At 32.9% G+C, this 23,033-nt stretch overlaps 3 protein-coding genes across 18 annotated transcripts; all 3 read right to left on the reverse strand.

Annotated features, from left to right (window-relative positions):
* Nucleotides 1-1,398: 1,398 nt before the first annotated feature.
* LOC130629799 (uncharacterized) lies at nt 1,399-22,587 on the reverse strand. The gene is made up of 4 exons (XM_057443155.1): nt 22,333-22,587; nt 21,952-22,029; nt 3,504-3,578; nt 1,399-3,423 (listed from the first exon to the last, which is right to left on the reverse strand). Exons 2-4 carry the CDS (start codon nt 21,964-21,966, stop codon nt 2,548-2,550), a joined length of 966 nt encoding a protein of 321 aa, XP_057299138.1. The 5' UTR covers nt 21,967-22,029; nt 22,333-22,587; the 3' UTR covers nt 1,399-2,547.
* Nucleotides 3,305-9,751, reverse strand: LOC130629798 (uncharacterized). 2 transcript variants are annotated; one of them, XR_008982017.1, is made up of 9 exons: nt 9,199-9,751; nt 8,874-9,032; nt 8,463-8,665; nt 8,013-8,379; nt 7,708-7,820; nt 7,437-7,626; nt 7,184-7,327; nt 5,304-7,061; nt 3,305-5,168 (listed from the first exon to the last, which is right to left on the reverse strand). XR_008982017.1 is itself a non-coding variant. In XM_057443154.1 (8 exons), exons 1-8 carry the CDS (start codon nt 9,749-9,751, stop codon nt 6,889-6,891), a joined length of 1,902 nt encoding a protein of 633 aa, XP_057299137.1. In that variant the 3' UTR covers nt 3,305-6,888. The 2 variants fall into 2 exon arrangements, 1 of the variants encoding a protein (XP_057299137.1); XM_057443154.1 differs by having other exon boundaries at nt 3,305-7,061.
* Nucleotides 13,363-20,108, reverse strand: LOC130629797 (uncharacterized). 15 transcript variants are annotated; one of them, XM_057443140.1, is made up of 19 exons: nt 19,745-20,108; nt 19,220-19,295; nt 19,086-19,137; nt 18,903-19,003; nt 18,733-18,816; nt 18,590-18,643; nt 18,443-18,519; nt 18,177-18,242; nt 17,989-18,054; nt 17,801-17,866; nt 17,613-17,678; nt 17,425-17,490; nt 17,237-17,302; nt 17,049-17,114; nt 16,861-16,926; nt 16,673-16,738; nt 16,396-16,453; nt 16,142-16,233; nt 13,363-16,048 (listed from the first exon to the last, which is right to left on the reverse strand). In XM_057443140.1, the coding sequence occupies exons 1-19, from the start codon at nt 19,762-19,764 to the stop codon at nt 13,846-13,848; spliced, it is 3,411 nt and encodes a 1,136-aa protein (XP_057299123.1). In that variant the 5' UTR covers nt 19,765-20,108; the 3' UTR covers nt 13,363-13,845. The 15 variants fall into 15 exon arrangements, with proteins under 15 accessions (XP_057299123.1, XP_057299122.1, XP_057299126.1 ...); XM_057443139.1 differs by having other exon boundaries at nt 17,989-18,063; XM_057443143.1 differs by lacking the exon at nt 16,861-16,926 and having other exon boundaries at nt 17,989-18,063.
* Nucleotides 22,588-23,033: the final 446 nt, after the last annotated feature.

The following is a 23,033-nucleotide window of genomic DNA, read 5'->3' on the forward strand; positions in this document are numbered from 1 at the left end:
TCATAGGATAGAAACAACAACAATGTCAAGTTTAACAGTTAAAATAACCAGATTCAGAAACATTCCGTCTGGGTGCTTTTTCAACATGGCTAGTTAACTAGCTACATTGTCCATAAAAAACGATGATCTGATATCCAGTTCTATCTAAAATACTAAATACAGGGCGACGAAATCATAACAAATACGTCTCCTCTCATTTTTAGCTTTGTGGTTACCGAGTCAATATAAAACTCGTTGAAGCCCATGTTATTCTTGGCTAGCTAGCTAGCTAGTTAAAAAAATTACTTCAATATTCGTTGTAACTATATTTTAGCTGCGCATCAACTTTATACATTATTCTGTACGTGTCGAACATCGTAATGTTTTGTTTACAAAGTTTTATTCTATAGCGATATTCGAATTCTAAATAGAATGTTTGTTTTTAGACAGGACGGTTTCGAATTTTGACCTCGAGTGTTAACAAAAGTAGTGGTAGTGAATTATATAATTACTAGTCGATAAGACCCGTGGAAAAATCCACTTAGGCAGAAGGGCAATGGAAAAATAGGTTTTTTAGATGTTTAGCTAACGAATAATCATTGACGTCACCACCTCGTTTCCAAGTTACTTAGCCTCAAAGTTTTAAGTGCACTGTAATGGCTTCATTAATTTAATACAGGATATTGAGGTTAAGGTAGTGTTATTGACGTCGCGCCGTAACGTCGTAACATTCAACATTTGAGACATATTTTTTTCGGCAACATCAAAGGAAAATAAACCCATCCACTTTGCCTGTCACAGACAGACGGACACACTCTCCGTATTATTATAAGAGACTAGTCGATAAAGCCCCGTGGAAAAATCCCCTGAGCCAGGATAAAATAAAAAGGAAGAGTTATTTGAATTTTGATGACGTCAGCAACCCATCCAGAAAAAAATGTAGAACCTTGTTTTCACGTTGCCTCTATCGTGTAGAGCTTAAACTGCTGGTCAAGAAAATGTATATGATCATGTGCTTTTGATGAGCGGTTAATGAGATACAAGGGTTCAAAATTTTGCTGACGTAGCAAAGGCCCGTCAAAACCCCAAAAAATTTTATTTATAGAAATTTGTATACCTATTGCATTCATCGCATAGATCTTGAAACGCTGATTTTTGAGTGTTTTTACGGGTCTTTGCTGCGTCAGCTGATGTCAGCAAATTTTCAAATCACTATATCTTCTTAGGCATTCGCCAAAAGCACGACATTATTTGACTAGCGTATCAAACTCTACTTATTACAGTTTTTTGTATCTGTACTGGTGACATCAGCAAATAAATCTAAAAACAACCTATTTTTCCATTTTTCCTTTGCCTAAGTAGATTTTTCCACGGGCCTTATCGACTAGTTATTATATCGATAAGAACACTAAACCAAAATTCTTATTTTTTATTTTTATCTAACTTAGACGGTTAACAAATACAATAATAACCGATTACCCCGTGCTGTACCGAAAATATCGCCCTCAGTCATTGCACCGACCTCGCAAGCTCGGTCAGCACTTAGACCACGGGCGATATTTGGCGGTCCAGCCCGGGGTAATCGGTTATTATTAATACAATAATAACCGATTACTCCGGGTTAATACAAGTAATTAACAGATATTATTTAGAAACAAAAACAACAACAAATAACTCCTTTCATAATCAGCCTTCGCTTTTCGTGAACAAACTGTTACTCTCCATACAAAATTTACTATTAATTTATTGATTTATTGCAGACCTACTACAAACACAAAACGTTAATAAAATTTATATAAAAAAAATTAAAAAAAGTAGCTAGTTACCAATGGTGATTACCTGCCTGATACAAAAAACCGGTTAGTCTGAAATCTGGTAATTTCAATTGTTTACTCCTTATTTAACCAGGGTTTTTATCGATTCATACAAACTGGTAACATAAACTTGTAAAAAATCTAAAACAAAACAAAACAGACAGACAGACAAAAAACAAGCAAGCAAAAGACACATTTATATGATTTCAAAAAAAGGGACAAAAAGAATCACTAAAGAAGTTATAGCTATTGCAAATTAGTACAACAGACTATACTATAGTACAACATGGAGAATTAAAAAGTTAGGGAAACTTGTCAATTAGGAGCAGAAAAAGTACACCAACCAGTTTCCTTCAGGTTCTTACACAAATTTTTTTATCCAAAGAAAAGCAACATTTATTTAATTTTAATTATTCATTTGGGAGTAAAAAAAATACCAACTACTTTTTGGACAGTTTTCTTTTAAAGATGTCTGTGTCTCCTCTTTCGCACAATTCTCATATAGTCTGATTTAGACCTTTTTTTATAATTTCAGAAATTATTTCTGTGCTATGCGAAAAACATTAATACTGTCAAAATTCCAAAAAACTAAGGAATCTTGTGACCTTTTTTTTATGAAAAGTGCGAACTTTTATTTGGATCCTTAAAACACAGAACTGCTTAGGGTTAACTAAAAAGAACTATTATTATAATAAATTTTCACGCTGAGCTAAGCTGTCATGAGTCGGTTGCGTTTTCCTAGTCAATACTGTTGTTAAATGATTCTGTTCATGAACCTAACAATAACGAAATTCTTTCCACAAAGTGTCAAATGATGTTCTTTTACGGCAATGAAGACTTGATTAACGCAAATCGGAATTTCACATTCTTGAAGCGATTCATTGGAATTCCAATTTTTATAAATCACACAACAAAGGTTTTCTTTTTTTAAAGAGAGAAAAAATTGGCCTTTTTGTGCCGAGCAAGAAAGGAAACCATCTTCAAACACTTTATATTTACCATCTATCCATGGTGCTCGATAAGCATGCTTATCATCTAAACTAATTTTATAAAATCGACTTTCTCCTATGGAATGCATTTCATTTGGTGTTAACTGCTCAATAAATTCAAATAATCTGCCGCTTAAATAAAAATTCTCGATGTGATACTTGCATTTATTCGCCCACATAACATGGAATTCCTTTTTAATATTTTCTTTAATTTTCGCCCAAACATCACTAGAAATGCATGCTTCCTTCTTCAGCTTTGCGATAGATTGTTCTAATATCTTTATGTATTCGTTAAGAACTGTTTCGTACTGAGCTTTAAAAATTTGATCTTTCCTATCGCATACTTCTTTCAATTTTGATTTTAACCATGGCACTCCCTTTACAAAATAACCGAAGTGTTTTTCATAGTCGATTATGAAAGGTTCAAAAAGCTCTGTGATGTTATTTTTAATTTTTGAATTCCTCCTTTCCTCTTCGTTTACCAATTTTAAAACTTTTTTCTGGTAAAAGTCTATTTCTGAATTTTCCCTTTGTTCCATTTTCTCTTTCATTTCTTGCATATCTACATGATATCTTTTCACAGTTAAAGATAAATGACGCGAAACATCTTGATTATGCACCGACATATCCTCTCTATGGCACTAAACCAAAATATATTTATTTACACTCAAAAAATGAATTAAAGCAACTAAACAAAAACAAGAAGAAAAGTAACTGGAACCGTGAAATCGCATCCAAATGCGGAAAATTCACACAGGACAATCTCTTTACCGCAGGTTTTACGATGCTCTTCCACCTAAAAATGTAATAAGATACGTATCCACATACACATACTATCTAGCGCAAATATTTTGTGTCCTAATATGATTTTGTTTCACTATATACTATTTGGATCCTCAACTTACAAAAAAAATTCGTACAGAAGTTAAAGAAGGATATTAAATAGTTACTAGCTGAATACCCGTGGGGGAATCCACTGAATCTCTCATTAAACCGATGTAAGGGATACCAAACAAAAACATACAACACAGTAATATGAATCTTTAAAAGTCACAATTTGTATTATTCTAGTTTATAACCACTAGAACAAAACGTCCAAAAATATAAATATGTGCAGCAATAAAAAAATAACAATAAAAGAGAAAAAAACCCTGGGATTGAAGTTGCTCACAATCTGCGTTATATTTGTACCCGCTGAAGCAGAACGCTTAAAAATATAAGCATGTCCAGCAACAAATAAAAATGCAAAAAGTTTAACAAAATCGAAGGTGGCTAACAAATCTGTTAAAACTATATACTTGCTTTGTCATACCCGAAATATAAAAGGGAAAATGGTATACCAGACATTAGAAAAAATCGATAAGTCACACAAATAAGGTTATTGCAAAGTTTCCACAACGTACAGATTCTAATGCATCATACCAAATTAGCTATTTAGTCTATTGCATATAGCAACCTTCCCAATGTGCAAACGTGCAGTGCATGATAACAATGCAGTGTTTTCGAATTGAAGAATCGAATATTATTTTAAACGGTAACGTAACAAATGTAAACATTGATTTAACTTTGTTTACATTAAGGTTTATTATAACGACATCAACCACTTCGTAGCGTTAAAAACAGTAACAACGAAAAAATACTTTCTACATTTTATATAAACTCTTCTCTATTATATACACGCTGTATTTTATAAGAATAGTGTTTGTTTTTTTCGTTTCGGCCTTCATGTTCTTAGCTTTCCCTGGTGTACTTGCCCATTGTTTTGGAGAGAAAAAAGTTCAGTCATACAAATTTTTATATCAAAAGAAACAACCAAGCTTAGACATTCTTAGGATATTCTGACCCATTGTTTAGAGTATATTCTTACAAAAAATGTTAAATATGTTCAGGCTAAAGACAAAACATATTTAACTTTATATTAAAGGGAAAGTTTAGCTGGAAGCGTGTAAACGGCTTAAAAACGTCGCTTTACATTTTAGATTCTTATAAAAATTGTGTCAAAAGAAAACGCATTTAAGACTCAACAAGGAACTAAAAATTTAAAGGAAAAGCTGAGCTCTGAAAGTTAAAACGGTTAAAAAAAAACGTTACACACCTAAACTTATCTCTTTACCAGATAAACTAAACAACACACCTGCCTTTTTTTGGCTTTCTCAGTTAGCTAGCGTCTCTGGATAAAAGACCAATCAGTTTTTTACTTCAATTATTAAACTTCGCTTCATCCCAAAGAAAACAAATTAAAATGTATAGCTAGCTACAATTGTCTGATACATTTCTAATCAGTTCTCTTTTCGACGTTATATTATCGTACGTTTTTCTTCTTTATAACAAATATTTCTGGCAACAACATAAACTTTTTTATTCTCGCTCGACATCAACAGTCGCTCTACAATGACAACAGTTTTGTTATTTACTTCTTAGATTCGAATTATCATTCGAATTCGATAGTTTTTTTAAAAGAAAGCAACTTCGGTCCCAGAACACAAAAAAGATAGAAGAAACAAATAAGCTTTAATCTAACCTCGTGATGAGTAAACCTTGTTTGAAATAACTTTTTTCAGGATTACTTTGAAAAAGAGACAACTTTCTTCGCTTCGGTTTTCATTTTTCAGTTAATAAACTTTGTTTCCGTGAGATACGGCGCGCACATGGTAAACCGGGGGTAAAATTTAATTATTCTATCTTAAACGACCAGCGGGGCTTTTACAACAAAATAACAAATAAACCATTTGAAATTAAAATAAAAATTAGTTTTAATGAGTAAGGAAAAAGAGTTTTATTTAAAAAAAAAAATAAGAAAAGAGAATTAAATATTTATATAGTAACCCCCTGATTTGCGTTTTCTTTAACTTGGTAAATTTTAGCGTAACGCCACGTCGTAAGAAAATGACCTGTGATTTGTGTGACGTGGCCTCACCGTGCGCACACACACACAAGGCGTATTAATATATAGATGATTTGCATATTTGCTGTTTTTATCAAGGTGCGAGACCACGGAAGCAAAAGATGACTTTCTATGTTTATATACTATATAAACGTGATACGTTGCGTTAGTTAGTTAGTTAGTTAGTTAGTTAGGTTTTTAGGCAATTTGTGCCCCCATGCTTAAGGTAAAATGTAGCAATATATAAGTAATCTAAACATTCAGACTAGGAATGACTTGTGTTTTTACGCAACTGCATGATCGCCACGCATGCTGTGATTAATTTGTCAAATATTGGTTGATTCTTGCGTCAAAAAGGTATTTCGTAAGTAAAAATAGTCCACATAGGGGCTAACACGGCTGTTTCAGAGCGGAAACTAAGACTGCGCATGCGTCAATAATTACGGCCACGTTGAGGCGCAAGATGGCGGGCGCAAATAAAAACAATCATGATAAATAAGTAACTAACTTTTTGAAATCGCTTTTGCATGATAGAATCTATTTCAGTGGATTTAATTTAGTTTTTTAAAGCATTTCAACACGCTGGAAGCTAAATCTTTCTTTTACCTTTGCGACAAGCATGCTGTTGGAGTAATACTGTGGCAGTTTTGAAGGCATACTTTTTTTTGTTAAAATTAACATGGCAACTTGTTCCAACTAATTTTTGGTTTTGTGGACGTTGCGAAGTTATGTGGCTGGTGTATTATATATTTTTGGAAAGCTGAAAGGCTCATCTACAAGGTAAGAAAAACGAAAAAACTGTATCAGTACTTCTGAAAGAATGCTAGAGCGCTGAATTCTGGCAATAAAAGTTAGTGTAAAACCTGAAAATTTTAACTCCCTCTTTGACATAATCTACTGTATGATTTATTGTAGGCATTAAAACTGTTGTAGTTTACTAAGCTAATATTTCACAGAATAACAACACTAAACAACATTCTATATAAACAATTCTGTAACTCTAAATAAGGTTTCTGCGTCTCATACACTACTAACGTAAGCTCGACAAAAAGTCAAATAAAAATGAACTATGCATGTAGTAAGCTAATTAACTGTTCAATTCTTTTTCTTTCTAGACCAGCTGATCCACCTTTGAAATAATGCAAAGACTAAAGGAGCTTGCAAAGTAATGCTAATATGCAGTTAAAGATATAACTAGCTATCTAAGCTGTAAGTCTAAAAGTTATTCTTCACGTGCAATTTTTCTTTTTTTAATTTTTGGTTTTAATTGGCTCGATTCAGGATTTACATTAACAAAATGTTGCTTTAATGTATTTCGTAACCGCTCGACTGGGTTTTTGATGCAGCTGTACCTGCTCGACATCCTGTTGATTTCATGATGCAAGCTTTCTCCACCTTAAAAATGTTATAATTTGACATTTAAGCTAGCTAGCTACACATTTTCTGAAAAATAACACATTTTGGTAAAAAACACAAATTTTGGTGTTACCAGGTTACAAATTTAAGTGGCTGTTTACCTTGTTCGCCATAAAACCCAAATCCAACATTCCATTTTGCTATGAACTCAGTGACATGATCTTCAAGCATATGCAGTTTTGGTGAAATATTAACTTTTGGCCAGTTAGTTCGCAGATGCATCATGAATTTATTAATTGAAATTTCTAGAATTATGTACTATATGTATATTATTCTTTCTTTTTGTTTTGTTTTTGGCACATGAAATTTTAAAAAAAACTTATTTATTATTAAAAAAAGGAACAAGTTTCTCACCTAAAGCCAGTATTTCCTCACATGACAGATATTTTGCCGAATTGTAAATGTTATGAACTTCTGCAAAGTAAGTAAATAACATGTCGTACTTATCCATTTCTAAATTCACACTGTGAATAAGCTGGTCATCATGCTTTTGTGCTGCAACAATCTCTTTAATGCTGGATGTTAAATTTTGGATGTTTTCTTTCTATAAGAGCAAGATTGTTTTTTTAATTTTCTTTAAATATGTTATTTTTAAATTGCTACATTATTGTTAGTATTAACAAACCTTTAGCAATTTATGTACATGGTTGCCGATAAAACTTTGGCCATGGTAGGCCTGACGTTCAACACCCATTTTTTGCAGCGTTTTATCTATTGAAGAAGCACAAGGACCAACACCTAAAATAAGATGAACAAACTATTAAACATAGCTTTAGATTGGAGAGAATATAAGGCTTGCATCATAAGATCAGAATGAAAATTATAATTTTGGAAAGTTTTTTTTCGGGAATTAAATTTCTTGGAATTTCCAGACAAAAAAACATTTGCGAATATCACAAAAAATTACTTAGGTAATAAAAATGATCATACCCACTAAAATTCTTTTGTTGTTTCCCAAGGTTGAGATTTCTAATTCTAATTCTGTGATTTTCTTCTCAGTTTTTATTATACTTTTCTCGTACGTCAGTATATTTCGTTGTAAGCCACCAGATATTACAAGCCAGTTTAACTGATCTTGCTGGTTTGCTAATTTGGCTTTTTCATCTTCCAGCTTTTGCTGCAAGTCATTTGTTTCTTTAAGGACTTCGATGTAGTCACCATAATCTGAATCCAGTTCATTGTCTTCTGTTGCCAACAGCAGAGCTATTTTTACATCATAGTCTTGGCAAGAAGACTCAAACATTTTAAACATCTTTTGATATACACCCAAGGAAATATGAAGACCAGGAATACAGACCTAAAATTAGGTGTTTATATAGATTTTATTTTGGGATTATTAAATCAACTTGCAGTGGAAAAGCATAAAAATATGATGTATACTTGATCAATAGGTATGTCAAAAAATATGTTGTCAATGACATTATAAAATTCTTTCGCATTTTTAGGGCTCCCACCACTTTCACGGAAATCTGCTAAATTTTCTTCAAGTGTCGCCAGTGACCTTTTCTTAAATTTCTTGCGAGTAAACACTGGGATGTTCATTAGTTTTGAGGTAATGTTGCAAAACAAACAGCTGTGACGCCCTAAACACAAATGTTAAAGTATACATATTTTATTAGAAACTTTTAAAAATAAACCATTTTTAACTATGCATTTCCCATATCTGCGTAGTAAAAACCCATTGTTAAACTACAGGAACTTTATGAAGTTGCAAAAAAAGTTCTGTAAAAATTAATTAATTTTGATTATCAACTAGCAACTTGCCCCAGATCTTAAGTAATTAATATTTACCATTTGCACCAGTTATACCATACATTGCACACAGAAATTCGTAGTCGCCATACATAAATACACGGAATATCGACTCTTTATATTTGACTTGTTGCAGCATTTTTATTTGTGGTCGAAACCGTTCAAGGCAGACTCTTAAGTTTGTTCTTGTGTCTTTCCCTAATTTAAAAAAAAAATATAAAAAATGTTTTGATTTCTACTTTAGATCACTTAGATCATTTCTACTTTAGATCACAATTAGACATCACATGCATAGAATTTTGGAAATTCCAGTTTTAATTTTTTTTTTTTCATATTTGTAATATATTGCATTAATGTTTGTTACCTTCAAAAATGCTAAACATTATTGTGTTTTCCTTCTTGTTTGGGTTTAGAACATTGCCTATTTGATATGCCATTTTAAAACTATTTCCTCCATGGTCTCCACCAATTTTAACATGGATCTCATTGTCAGGAATGAAACTATGTTTTACAAGTAAATTGTGACATTCTAGCTTTTTGAGTTGATACAGAATGTGGCCAACTACATTATACAGATACCCCCAAGGCCTAGGTATAACGGATACCCTGTTTCCAACTGATAATTTGGTGAGAGGAGCCAGCTCAACTCTCAGTCCTTGGCCTACCCATTCAGCAGCGACACTTCTTGCTTTTTTTTCTGATTCAATTTTTATGTTGAATGTTTTCAACCAACGTGATATTTCACGTAGTTGATTCCATGGCATGTTTAAATTTGATTTCATTGCTGTGATGTGATTGGCTGGAATAATGACTTCTGTACCCAAATTTTTAATGATAGTATTTCTGTCACTTTCTTCCATAGACTTTAGCAGTGCTGTGGTCTGTTTTGTGACAGATTGGGTTTCTTCACCAGACATCAGATGGATTAACTCCTTGGCTGTATTTGCTCTTTTCCGCACATTCCTTTCACATGTTTCATCAGAAGACTTGCGAGGAATTCTAATGGGTGTTATTGTCAATGGCTAAAATATGGAACATATGTTATTAATTTGTTTTATGTAAAATGTAATATTACTATTAAAATTATCATATTGTTACAGACAATTATGTGTACATTATTTTTAATATAACATAGCATAGTTTTGTATTTTTGTATAAAGTAGTTATACACATTTTTTATATAAGATCACTTAACGATGTAGACGCCTTAGCATTTAGGGTGGGCACATCAAAATTTTAGTAAATCTCCTAATATATAGAATGGTTTTTATTGACCCCCAAAACTTCCTATATTCTGTGACCCCTCTAGCCACTTACTTATATTTATTATTATTTTTAATTATTTACTCTGAACATTTTAAAATTTGTCTTGTTCTTATTATGGCTTGTTTTTTGTATAAAAAATGTGTATAAGAAACATTTCACTGGAATTGTAAAAAAATGATAACCTAGGTATGCACATATATAGACATATACAAAAGCAACTTATTTTCAGTTTTGATTTCAGCCTTAAAATTGCTAAGATCAAAATTTTTTGCTTTATCAGCCGTTTGAAAATCAGTTGCTTGTTAAAAAAAGTCAATGTCAAATCACTTTTACTGAGTCCACTCCATACATAAGTAATCTTACTTGTGAACTTCCACTGGGCAATTGGACAGTTTTATTCGGCAAGTTTGACTGCTGCATTTTTATTCCAACCACATGAGCAATGCATTCTTCTACCTTTTTCGGTACAGGCTTGGAAGGGCTCAACTGCATCATCTCTAGTGTTGTAAATGACAATGCTGGAGAGCATGTGTGCGATTGTGCAGACAGCAGTTTAAATGAACAACCACATGTTCCCTTGACAACTCGTGTGTTTAAAATCCTGGAAATGCACAAACCAGGCGAGACATCCCCGGGTGTTGTTGGGATGCTGCAGGTGGGACATCTATTTGAATTTTCCAACCAATTTGTTAAACACAAGGCACAAAACACGTGGTTACATTGGTTTATCATTAATGGCCTTTTTAAAATATTGCTACACAAAGCACAAATCAGATGTTCCCAGTTGCCTTCACTGATATTTATGTCTGAGAGAACGTTTCCACTATAGTCAAAAAGTTCAGAGGTTTTTCTGTAAATTTTATTAAGTTCTAGGGGTGTCCAAGTTTTTTCTGCGGAATCCACAGCTTTGTGTGTTGGGTTACCACCGCCCCTTCTTTTCATAGGTTTGCCACCTCTCTTTTTTTGTGCACTTAATATGCATGTTTTGCACTCGGTGTCTTTATGTGTATACCATTTAACAGGCACAATAGCGGTAGCTGAGTCACGTTTTAGGACATTACTTATTGTAGCAAAGCACGAGTGACAGAATTTTTTTGGGTGAATGCCTGCCCGATCAGAATAAAAATCAGCTCTGAAAATACTGTCCAAGTTCTTTATGTGCTCTTGGACAATATGTGATCGTCCAGGCAGAGTGTTTCCACATATTCGACACAGCTTGTTCAACCGAGCTAGGTGTAAATCCCCAGTAGCCATCTTGAACTTTAACAAAAATTTTGAAAAAAAAGTACCTAATGTTTGATACAATATCAATTCGTAATGTACTGATACACCTACAGTTCTTTTTTTATTCGTATCTCGTAACTATCTTGGAATGATTTTTATAAAAATTATCTGTGGGATAACTTCGTATCTGAAAATATTTTGCTTTAAGTTGGCATGGTGTCCACAGTCTTCAAAATGGAGGTTGAAAGTTTTTGTTTTGTTTTAGCTAGGCAACAAGCGAATAGCTTTGTATTTGAATTAATCTTATTGGTATAGGACTATATTTTATTTAAACCACTTAGTTTCCAGTCCTTAAGTTGGTTTATGTGATTAAAATGCCTATTAAACCTGGTGCTAGCTACCCTAAAATTTGTTTACTTTTAAGCGCAACTCGCCCCAGTCCTTATTTTAAATTTTTTTTTGACATGCGCAGTCTGAGTTTCCGAAATCTCGCTAGCTGAAACAGCCGTGCTAAGGGCACTTTCGCTGTGTTCCTATGATTGTACCAAAATAACCTTAAATACAGTTTTCAGTTATCTTATTCCCTCCAAAATGACATAGACATATTAGATTTTCATCCAAAGGGTTTCTTACTTACGCGAAAATTGGAAAAAAATCGATGCACTGAAAGGCGAGTCATTCACCTCATCGGGTATGTTTGTGAAAACTAAAAATTATCGTCGAGAGTGCAGAATATTATAATATGATATTCACAACAGGCATCGGTTAAGTTAAATTTAAAGACTTCGTCATGTTGTTCCTCTCACAGTTTCTGTTCTGACATACCTTATTACTTTATGAAAAAAATTACCGCTTGCAAGAAATCCAGGTATTAATTATTAACGGAAATTAACATAAGGGTGCATTTTTGCAAATATTGTGCTAGCGTTTTAGGAAAATGTGTTGGATTTCTATAAACTGTGTTTATGTCATTAAAATTGTCTTTTGATACTCTATACACTACGCAATTGTGAGAAACTCGTATTTAATACTTGGGTGTATATATAGGATTCTGTTAACGTAACATGAGGGCCAATGTAATTTTTCCATTTTGCTTTGCCCCCAAATTCTCAATTAGGGGTAATAAATTTAGGATTTAATTGATAAATTGTTAATTTTGCAGATGCACGAAAACCAGAAGTCGCCTTATAATACTTTACATGAAGTGTTTTAGTTTCTACGGAGTATCCAATTTAAAGATATTTGTCCTTTGACAACTATGCACCTTTACTTAATTCATCGGCAATATTTCATCCTTGAAACTCCTTCTCTAGGTTCGTAGAAAAATTGATGGCACTGAAATATTCACAATTTGTTCTGTTTTAGTTATTCCTATCTTTAGATTATTTTTCAAACGGCTTAATCCCGGGTATTGCTATTTTGTGCACACTTTACGCGAACTAGCCGTCCTAATACCGTTACAAGCAAAACATATTGGTTTAAAAGACCGGTTCCTAGCCCGTTGTGAACGTGGCAGGAATTCACCCATCGTACATGTTTTTCGCATTACTATTTGTGCATTCTGTATGTCTGAGAAAGTAATAACAAATTGCGCCAGGTTTTTTTTGAAAAAAGGCATAGAAAATAGCAACACTGTAATTTTGGTAATCCGTTAAAATATCCATGCCTTCACCCATGCTTCCTTATATGTTTCTGTACTTCTGTGAAAACCTTCGAATTTGCATATTGCCAGGATCTTTGGAATTTTCATACCTTGCTTTGCGAACAGAACTACCTAATCCTATTCGGTCCTGGGTTTCTTATCCACCCGCCCTCAGACCGGATAGGGCCGAAGAAACCTTAACACAATGACATCCATCGGTTCGTGGCGATAAGAAATCATAGTAGCGGAAGTTGTCTAACCAGTCAGCAAACATCTCTTATTTCGTAGTGCGTTTGATTGTCTTATGCCTTACGAGTTTCGATTTTTTTGATTCGTTTGTCACACAAGCACTGTCAACAAGGGTTTTTAGAGATCAGGGAATAAAAGACGATTAAATAAAGCGCAAAATTCTTTCAACTGTAAATCAACTCTAAAAAGGTTGACAAACTCATATAAAGGAAGAAAAAAACATAATTTCTGTAGATATCGTTTTTTTACGCAGCATAGAAAAACAAACCGTCAAACGAATCTAGCATTTTCTGCCAAAGAATAAAGCCGTATAGATTAAATACAAGAATTAAAAAAAGTCCATAAAAACTTTTGCTTCTAACAAAAACACACCATAGCTTATATTCCACCAGGTTTATTTTAACAACTTAATTATCACATTACATCCATTGCATTTTATAGTTTTATCGTAAAGAAAAGTAAGTAAATTTCTTTATAGTTACGGATTCCTACCTTGTTGTACGAAGCATGAAAACAAAACGCTATTTTATGACCGTGCATATGAAACACAATGAAAACTGAATAACAAAAAAAAACGATAAAAATAACAAAACAATTCTCTTGATAAAATTTCGTCATCGACCATATCCACTAGGTTTCATTTAAAAACTTAGCTCTTTCAGTTCTTATTTTAATAATAAGTGAGTGCATGCCAAATTTTGACACCAATTGTGCCATCATAGGAGTATTTTTGATAATTTCAGTGCATTCTGCTCGAGATATCGCATTATTCGTATCTCTGATCTGATCACCTAAACATTTCCAAATTATCGTGTTATCAGAATCGGTATACTTTTTACGTTGTCTGGACATGCTAATACATTTCGCCGAAGGAGTATCAGGTACCTTCTCGGTAACCCTTTCATCAGCAGATTTGGTATGAGTTCCTTCTTTTTTTATAATATACCGCACAGAATCTAGCAGTGCCTTTTCCTTCTTCTCGTTCCCATTTAAATCGCTTAACCTTGCGTCTGAGGAAATTCTATCCCGTATAATCTCGGTCGACACAAAACCATCGTTGATTTCAGAAGAAAATATTTCTTTAAGGTCGTTGACTTGTAAGTCCAAATTTATTTCATTCGTATCGAAATCTGTCCTCATAGCCTCCCTAACTTGCTGACTTGTCTGAAAGGCTCTTCTCTGTTTATCAATTAAGTTATATGACATTGATGCCGTTCGTTCAGCATGACATAAAAGATTAGCAGTGGCTTGCTTTAATTCCGGTTGATTTTTATGAATCGTTGTGGTAGCATATTTTCGAACTAAGGTTGTGGTCAAATCGCCACAATCACGGCCAAGAGCTTGAGCCCAAAAGCTTGAGAGTTGCCCAGTGACCATGGAAGAAGCCATTTTGTTTCCAGCCCAGCTAACAAATACAGGTTCTTTACCGCCAGAATTGATTCCTTGTAAAGAATTCCTGACATAACGGATGTAATTTGTTAAGTTCTTAAAAGTTTCAATAGTCATTGTAATGAAAGCAGGTCCTTTGTAGCCTGTTTTGTGTTTCTTCACTGCAATTGTGCATCCCCCGTCCGAGTTATTGGTATTTCCTACTTCTTCTAACAACATGTTGGCAATTGCACCTGATCTGCTAGCATTGTCCATAATTAAAGTAGATATCAGGTAGTCTCGAATTGCACAAAATTCTTTCCTTGTCCAGGAGTCTTTGCATGTAGCATTTTTTAATAATGCTTTGGAATACTGAACCACTTTTGAGCAATCATACTTTCGCAGTTCTTCAGGCGTAGGCAAACGATTCAAGTCATTTAGCTGTTTTTCGTACGATCTTACTTGGATCTTTTTTATTAGATTGTGACCCCACTTCCTTATTACTGTTCTCATTCTACCTATAAGTTCAGATGGTAATAAGCCACAACCTGTCACTTCACAATAATCGTAAAAACATAAAACAGAGCAAAGGTATGTTTTTATTGTCCCAGGTTGTTTCGATTTATCACAAATCTGGATCCAGCTTTCAAGGAATTCCTTTTCTACTAGATTTGAAAATTTCAGTGGTTCAATATTACTTCGGTGATTAAGAATAGCGAGAATAACATTTTTGTGTTGCTTACTTGTCCTTTCAGGTCTGTAACCACCATCAGCACTAATCAACCAAGACTTAAAACTTTCAAGCACAATGTCATCTGCTTGTGAAGTGACATAGAATTTGTCCTCCGTGTCTTCATAATCCGATAGCTCCGTACATTCAGCATCTAAGGCAGAGTTTGACTTGGAGGAGTTGTCAGAGTCATTGTCTGTGGATAAATTCCCGTGGTTTTCAAAATCTACGTTGTCAGAACATTTGGCGTTTTCATTTTTGTTGCTGGTCAATATTCGTGAGCCGTGAATATCCCCAAACGTAGATAAAAGCCAATCAGAATCATCTGAGTCGCATTCTTCGTGCATGCCTACTCCACGATGGAACAAGTCTTTACTATAAAGTTTTTTCACCTTTGAAGTATATTCTTCCTCGTCAGAAGTTGCCCTTTCAGACGCCGAAGATTCGTCTTCACTTGACAACACTTTTTGAGCATTTTTCACGTGTTGTACAACTTTGGAAGGAGTTATTTTGTGAAATTGCCGCAAATGGTTTCCTAGTCTTTTCACTTCTTTCATGCAATGAGAAAGCGGGCATATTTGGCGAACATGAAAACGTTGTTTAGATTTTCGAATAGAAGACTCAAGCGGTTTCCTCTCCAGATTTAATTTGAAGTTAATGCGGGCACTCTCAGCTTTCTCTTTTGTCCATAAATGTTTTCGAGACATCAAATGAACTTTTAAGTTCACAACCTCACTAAGAAGAAAAAGAAGAAGTAACTTAAAATCTGCTAACTTTATTAGTCCCTAGAATATCCAGTTCAAATATTTACCAGGCGAAAAAACTTACCGACTGCAGACAGGACAGACAACTTTTCTACGTGCAGAAGGAGCTGCAGCAACATGTTTTTCTATATCTTCTTGTTCCCAAGTCTTCAAAGCCTAGATATGGAAGACATTCAATTTTGTCTTACTTGAATTTAAGCGATTAAGATACAGGTTAAATACAGGTTAGATTTAGTCGGTGACAGTGCAATCGGTGACAGTGCAGACAGTGCAATCTGGCATATTTAACGATGTAGAGAAGTTACGCTATTTACTTACTTTTTTCGCTGCTCCAATGTTGTGATTGTTAATTGCGTTAAGCAATGCTACTTGTGCACTAAAATGTAAAGTTGTCTAAGTTCTCATAAAATAACTAATAAAGCGTGTTTTAATTAAATTAATTCTTATACAGAAGTTCACAAATACAAGTATTATTATTGCTTATTGCGGGGTTGCTATACCTCATCATAATTACAGGAATAACTTCTTGTTTAGAATTAAAAAATTAAGCTAACTTTTTTTTGATTACTACAAGGTGACTTTTGGATTACTTTACCTTGTTAACTGTGAAGTTTTCGACACATCTTTATTTGCTACGTCAATAGATTGCTGAACTGGCTCACTATAATTATTAATCAGAAGTACTTTAACCATTTCTTTACAGACAGAAATAACGCCTACAGAGAAAGTACTGCAAAATCTCCAAAATTAGCTGATAACATGGCTACTATTATGTTAATTTACCTTGTTAACTGTGACGTTTCAGACACATCTTTATTTGCTACGTCAATAGATTGCTGAAATGGCTCACTATAATTATTAATCAGAAGTACTTTAACCATTTCTTTACAGACAGAAATAACACCTACAGAGAAAGTACTGCCAAATCTCCAAAATTAGTTGATGACATGGCTACTATTATGTTAATTTACCTTGTTAACTGTGACGTTTCAGACACATCTTTATTTGCTACGTCAATAGATTGCTGAACTGGCTCACTATAATTATTAATCAGAAGTACTTTAACCATTTCTTTACAGACAGAAATAACACCTACAGAGAAAGTACTGCAAAATCTCCAAAATTAGCTGATAACATGGCTACTATTATGTTAATTTACCTTGTTAACTGTGACGTTTCAGACACATCTTTATTTGCTACGTCAATAGATTGCTGAACTGGCTCACTATAATTATTAATCAGAAGTACTTTAACCATTTCTTTACAGACAGAAATAACACCTACAGAGAAAGTACTGCAAAATCTCCAAAATTAGCTGATAACATGGCTACTATTATGTTAATTTACCTTGTTAACTGTGACGTTTCAGACACATCTTTATTTGCTACGTCAATAGATTGCTTAACTGGCTCACTATAATTATTAATCAGAAGTACTTTAACCATTTCTTTACAGACAGAAATAACACCTACAGAGAAAGTACTGCCAAATCTCCAAAATTAGTTGATGACATGGCTACTATTATGTTAATTTACCTTGTTAACTGTGACGTTTCAGACACATCTTTATTTGCTACGTCAATAGATTGCTGAACTGGCTCACTATAATTATTAATCAGAAGTACTTTAACCATTTCTTTACAGACAGAAATAACACCTACAGAGAAAGTACTGCAAAATCTCTAAAATTAGCTGATAACATGGCTACTATTATGTTAATTCACCTTGTTAACTGTGAAGTTTCCGACACATCTTTATTTGCTACGTCAAACGATTGCTGTACTGGTTCACTATAATTATTAATCAGAAGTACTTTAACCATTTCTTTACAGACAGAAATAACACCTACAGAGAAAGTACTGCAAAATCTCCAAAATTAGCTGATAACATGGCTACTATTATGTTAATTTACCTTGTTAACTGTGAAGTTTCCGACACATTTTCATTTGCTACGTCAATTGATTGCTTAACTGGTTCACTATAATTACTAATCAGAAATACTTTAACCATTTCTCTACAGGCAGGAATAGCACCTACAGAGAAAGTACTGCAAATTATCTAAAATTGGTTGATGACATGGCTACTATTATGTTAATTCACCTTGTTAACTGTGAAGTTTCCGACACATCTTTATTTGCTACGTCAAACGATTGCTGTACTGGTTCACTAATTATAAATCAGAAATACTTTAATCATTTCTCTACAGTTTGAAATAACACCTACAAAGAAAGTACTTAAAATTAAAAGGCAAGTAGTGTACCATTTCCTCATTATGACATTGTCTATGTAGATTCTGCTGCAGAGCCTACTAGTATGTTCAAATACTTTCAGATCAAGTAGGGTTAAAATTTTCTAAAAATTATTACCTTGGAATGTACTCCTTTATCCACATCAGCTCTTTATCTTCGTCATTGAGAAATATGATTTTACACTGACATATTTTCTAAAAGATTGGCAGTAATATGTGAATTTGAGGCGTACAATTAACTTCAATATTTTTACACTACCCTTACATCATTCAACATATATTCTAGCATCTCTTTGCCATGATTCAAAATGTCTTTAGCCTAAAACCAAAAAGGGTACAGAGCTTAAGAGAGAAATTCTGGTGTAAGAAAAGCATTTCTGGTCAAAATAATAAATTCACAATACCCACCTGCTCAGGAAAAACTTTAAAAACTTCCATTACTATTCTTTTCTCAAGTTCTGGGATCATAACTTTAAATACATAATCAAAGTACTAAAAAAATGAGTATATGTTCAGATTATTTAAACTTGATTGAACCTGTAGGTGCAATTTTTTTTTCAAAGAACATTTGTTCTTACTTTTGAATGCTCACTGCAGTACTTCTTGACAAGGATGCTTGCTACTATTTCATGTTGCTCATCAGTAAACACATTGGATGCATTAAAGTTTCGAAGTTGTGCTAGAGATACATGACAAAAATTAAAATAGAATGTTTCGATAATATTATTTAAAAAAAAAAAGAAAAACAATAGAAATATTACCCTTTTTTTTCCCGCCCATGTTGTACATTTGATGTCTATGACAAGATGGATCCTAAATAAATGTATATAGAGTATATACAAAATCCTGGATACCAATATTATACATGATCAAAGTAACAACAAAAATTTTATACCTTCCCAGTAAAAATTTTATGCACCAAAGGAACAAATTTGTGACATAAAGCTTCAAATTCGTGAAGTGTTAGTGCACTGAAACAATAAAATAATAAATATGCAAAATCTCTCTCTCTCTCTCTCTCTAGATATATATATATATATATATATAGAGAGAGAGAGAGAGAGAGAGAGAGAGAGAGAGAGAGAGATATATAAATCATATTTTTGTGAAGTCGTTAGAGCTAAAGAATAACATAAATATTATCATGTGATGAAAGCTAGGCTAGGTTTCAACAGTTACATCGTTTATCAATGAAAAAGTATAGTTTTCATCGTCGTTATTTAATGACATTATTTAATAACTAAGCCGCTGTAATATTTTTTGAAGTTGTTAGTGCTTTTTATTCCAAGCTTTAGGAATAAAAAAAGTAAAAGCTTTTAATCTAGTTTTATAGGCAAATCCAACATTATTTAAGTGCAGCACAGCATATATATACAGTTGTGAAATTGAAACAGGAGAAGGGTACTTATTAAATACTTACATACTATTACTGCTATTCATTTCAATGAAAGATTAATATAGCTGACACTAAAGGCAAAGGTATTTTTAGGCAAATATATATATAAGCAAAATATATATAAATATACCCAATAAAAATATGGTACAAATAGTAGCAAAAAACAGCCACTTATTGAAGGAGTCCATGCAACAAAAGTATAAAGCTGCAAGAAAAGCAGACTTTGGTTGACCCTAACCCCACTACTGGTGGACATGTTCTGCCCAATCTTGAAACGCGCCCGTCTTGAGACTGGCCAGGTCAATCTTCCGACAGTGACAAATGAGTGGCCAGTCTTAAGACTGGACTGCCCAATCTATGGACATACATGCCCAATCTTATTATTATCATTATTATTATTATTATTATTATTATTACCATTATCATTATTAAACTTTTCTTGCAAAATCAAAAACCAAAGATTTATATATACCATGTATATATTATACATGTGTTTAAAAAAAGTGAAACTAATCAACCATCTAGCTATAGCTAGCTGGCTACAGAGCTCGCTAGCTGGCTAAACATCTCATCCAATGAAATTAACAGCTAGCTAACTAATGATATGGTTGAATAAGATTTTTCTGAATCTTTATAAATATAAACATTTTATTTTTAAAAATTAGCCACTACTACAAGCTGTATATAAATGCTAAATGTGTAAAACCTGCTCTAGCTACGATTTTTACTCTACTGTCTCCAAAAACTGGCCGGGTCAATTCAACAGTACCCAAAATATGATGTTTTAATGTGTCTGAGAATGTTTGTTGGGTCTTGCAAACAACAGAGCTCGTGTGGCACATCCCTTCTTTAAAATCTAAAAGATGTCTTTTGCCCAATCTTGTGACGCCCTGCCCAGTTCTTAAGACTGGCCAACCAGTCTTGCAAATGAGCAAATTTATGTCAAAAGATTGGGCAGCTACCTAAGATTGGGCAGAACAGACACATGTTCATTATCTAACTAGTTAGCTAAATAATGGCCACTATAAACGATTTATATTTCTAGCTATGTAGTTAGGGGATTAGCAATTGTAAACACTACTGCTAGTCTAAAAATAATGTGGGAATTAGCAGGAAAACTTATTTATTTGGCTCAGCTAAAGCTAGCTAGCTAGCTTTCGCTAAATGAAACACTAAAATTAATTTGAAAACAAATTCATTTGGTCAAAATAAAACAAGAAAAAGACAGTTTACATATATAATCAGTTCCTAAACTTTTATGAAGTTAGTAAAAACAAAATATTCAATAATTTATCCACTAAAGTTATGGATATTGTATACACATCACCATCCAAGCAACGGACATTATGCTTTCCATAACTAAAGCTGCCATCTTTGACAATGACGTAAGCTAGTAAATCTAACATTTTTAACACGGGGGCGCATTGTGCCCTCATGTTAAAAGCATAGGGGCACAATTCACATGGGGGCACATCAAATTTCACATAGGGGTGCCCTATAAACATAAGGGCACCAGTTTAAACATAAGGGCACCAGAATTAACTACAGGGCACACATTTTTTAACATGAGGGCAAACATGAATTGCTAACTAACTAACTAACTTACTAAATTAAGTAAGTTAGTTAGTTAGTTAGTTAGTTAGTTAGTTAGTATGATTAAGCTTCGCGAAGACTTATTTCCGCGAGGTCCAATAAAAATTTAAGTCTTTTTATTGAGATTAGGTAGCCTTTAATTGGACTTGCTCATATCACAGAGGCCGGCGATAACTTTTCTCAACTAAAAAAATGAAAATTTGCAAAGAAAAACTGCAGAAGAAAAAACAAAATTCTTTCGCGAATTAACCTTTTCGGAAATTGTGCGCAGATAAATTTTCGAGGGATAAAATCTAATCCTCGCAAAAATTAATCAACTTAAGGTAGTTAGCTTTTGCCTTTACGAAAAGATGATCCATAAGAATCACTTTACATAAATACGTCGACAATTCTCAGCCTTGAGTATTATTTTGTGTACTGTATTCTTTTTAAGTCAGGGGATGGAAGGTAAGCCCTATCAAGCTTGCCAATACAGTTATCCAGCCTAGCTATGAAGAATAAGGTAATTGACAAGTAAAAAAGATATGTATCAACTCCTTTTATGTAACAACTTGTGAGATAGGTTACTCTTTACTTGCATTTAAAGCATCTATGCTTACGGCTGCTATGTTACCTACATATAACAAAGTTGCACTTACCGCTCCTCGCTCCATCAATTCCTCTGAGCAGCTGTTTGGACATTCAACAGGATATTTATCACATTTTTGATGATGATCCTAAATTAAAAAGCGCATAGTAAGGTATACCCATACTTTTTAAAGTAGATGCGGGCTCCTTGCGACCTGTATGCACCTGTATCTAGTTTTAGGCGTATATTTAATAATCAACCTATTAATATTGGGGTTAAACCTTACGGATGGCAATAAGCTTAATCAGAAAAGGAGCTAAAACAAAAATGATTTTCATTCTAATTCGTGTCAGAGCTGCAGTTAGTAAGCGTCACATTTAGAGGCCAGACGGGACGTTTGCCGGAGTGAGTTTTGCCCCGGATTATATAAAGAAGTTTAAGTATGAAATACCTGGATTTTTGATATAAAGAGTGTCGATTTGCAGTATTTACATGCCACAGGTTTGTAGGGACAATTGTTTTGATGGTCTGTTAGTGTATATCTTTTAACCTTTTCTTCGCAAGGTTCAAAAGGGCAAATAACAGGATAAAAATTGCATTCCTTGGTCAGATGATCCTTAAAACGAAAATGTGTTGCTTTGAAAATATAAAGATAATATTACATTAATGTAAATGCAACTCTATAGATTCATTTTCAGCCGGAGCCAGCCTTTCAATTTAAAATAAATTTTAATAATAATAATAATAATAATAATAATAATAATAATAATAATAATAATAATAATAATAATAATAATAATAATAATAATAATAATAATAATAATAATAATAATAATAATAATAATAATAATAATAATAATAATAATAATAATAATAATAATAATAATAATAATAATAATAATAATAATACTAATAATAATAATAATAATAATAATAATAATAATAATAATAATAATAATAATAATAATAATAATAATAATAATAATAATAATAATAATAATAATAATAATAATAATAATAATAATAATAATAATAATAATAATAATAATAATAATAATAATAATAATAATAATAATAATAATAATAATAATAATAATAATAATAATAATAATAATAATAATAATAATAATAATAATAATAATAATAATAATA

Source organism: Hydractinia symbiolongicarpus, chromosome 2, assembly GCF_029227915.1.
Source record: "Hydractinia symbiolongicarpus strain clone_291-10 chromosome 2, HSymV2.1, whole genome shotgun sequence".
Taxonomy (NCBI): domain Eukaryota; kingdom Metazoa; phylum Cnidaria; class Hydrozoa; order Anthoathecata; family Hydractiniidae; genus Hydractinia; species Hydractinia symbiolongicarpus.

Coding starts and splice junctions, on each gene's coding strand:
- LOC130629798 (XM_057443154.1), bottom strand. CDS start 9,751: ATGTCTGGTGAAGAAACCCAATCTGTCACAAAACAGACCACAGCACTG. Junction 8,666..8,873: donor TGGTATAACTGGTGCAAATG/GTAAATATTAAT, acceptor ATTTGTGTTTAG/GGCGTCACAGCTGTTTGTTT. Junction 7,627..7,707: donor ATGTACATAAATTGCTAAAG/GTTTGTTAATAC, acceptor TTGCTCTTATAG/AAAGAAAACATCCAAAATTT.
- LOC130629799 (XM_057443155.1), bottom strand. Junction 3,424..3,503: donor CATTTGGATGCGATTTCACG/GTTCCAGTTACT, acceptor ATTTTGGTTTAG/TGCCATAGAGAGGATATGTC.
- LOC130629797 (XM_057443139.1), bottom strand. CDS start 19,764: ATGAATAGCAGTAATAGTAT. Junction 19,004..19,085: donor CATGGGCGGGAAAAAAAAGG/GTAATATTTCTA, acceptor ATGTATCTCTAG/CACAACTTCGAAACTTTAAT. Junction 16,454..16,672: donor AAAACTTCACAGTTAACAAG/GTAAAGTAATCC, acceptor TTTACATTTTAG/TGCACAAGTAGCATTGCTTA.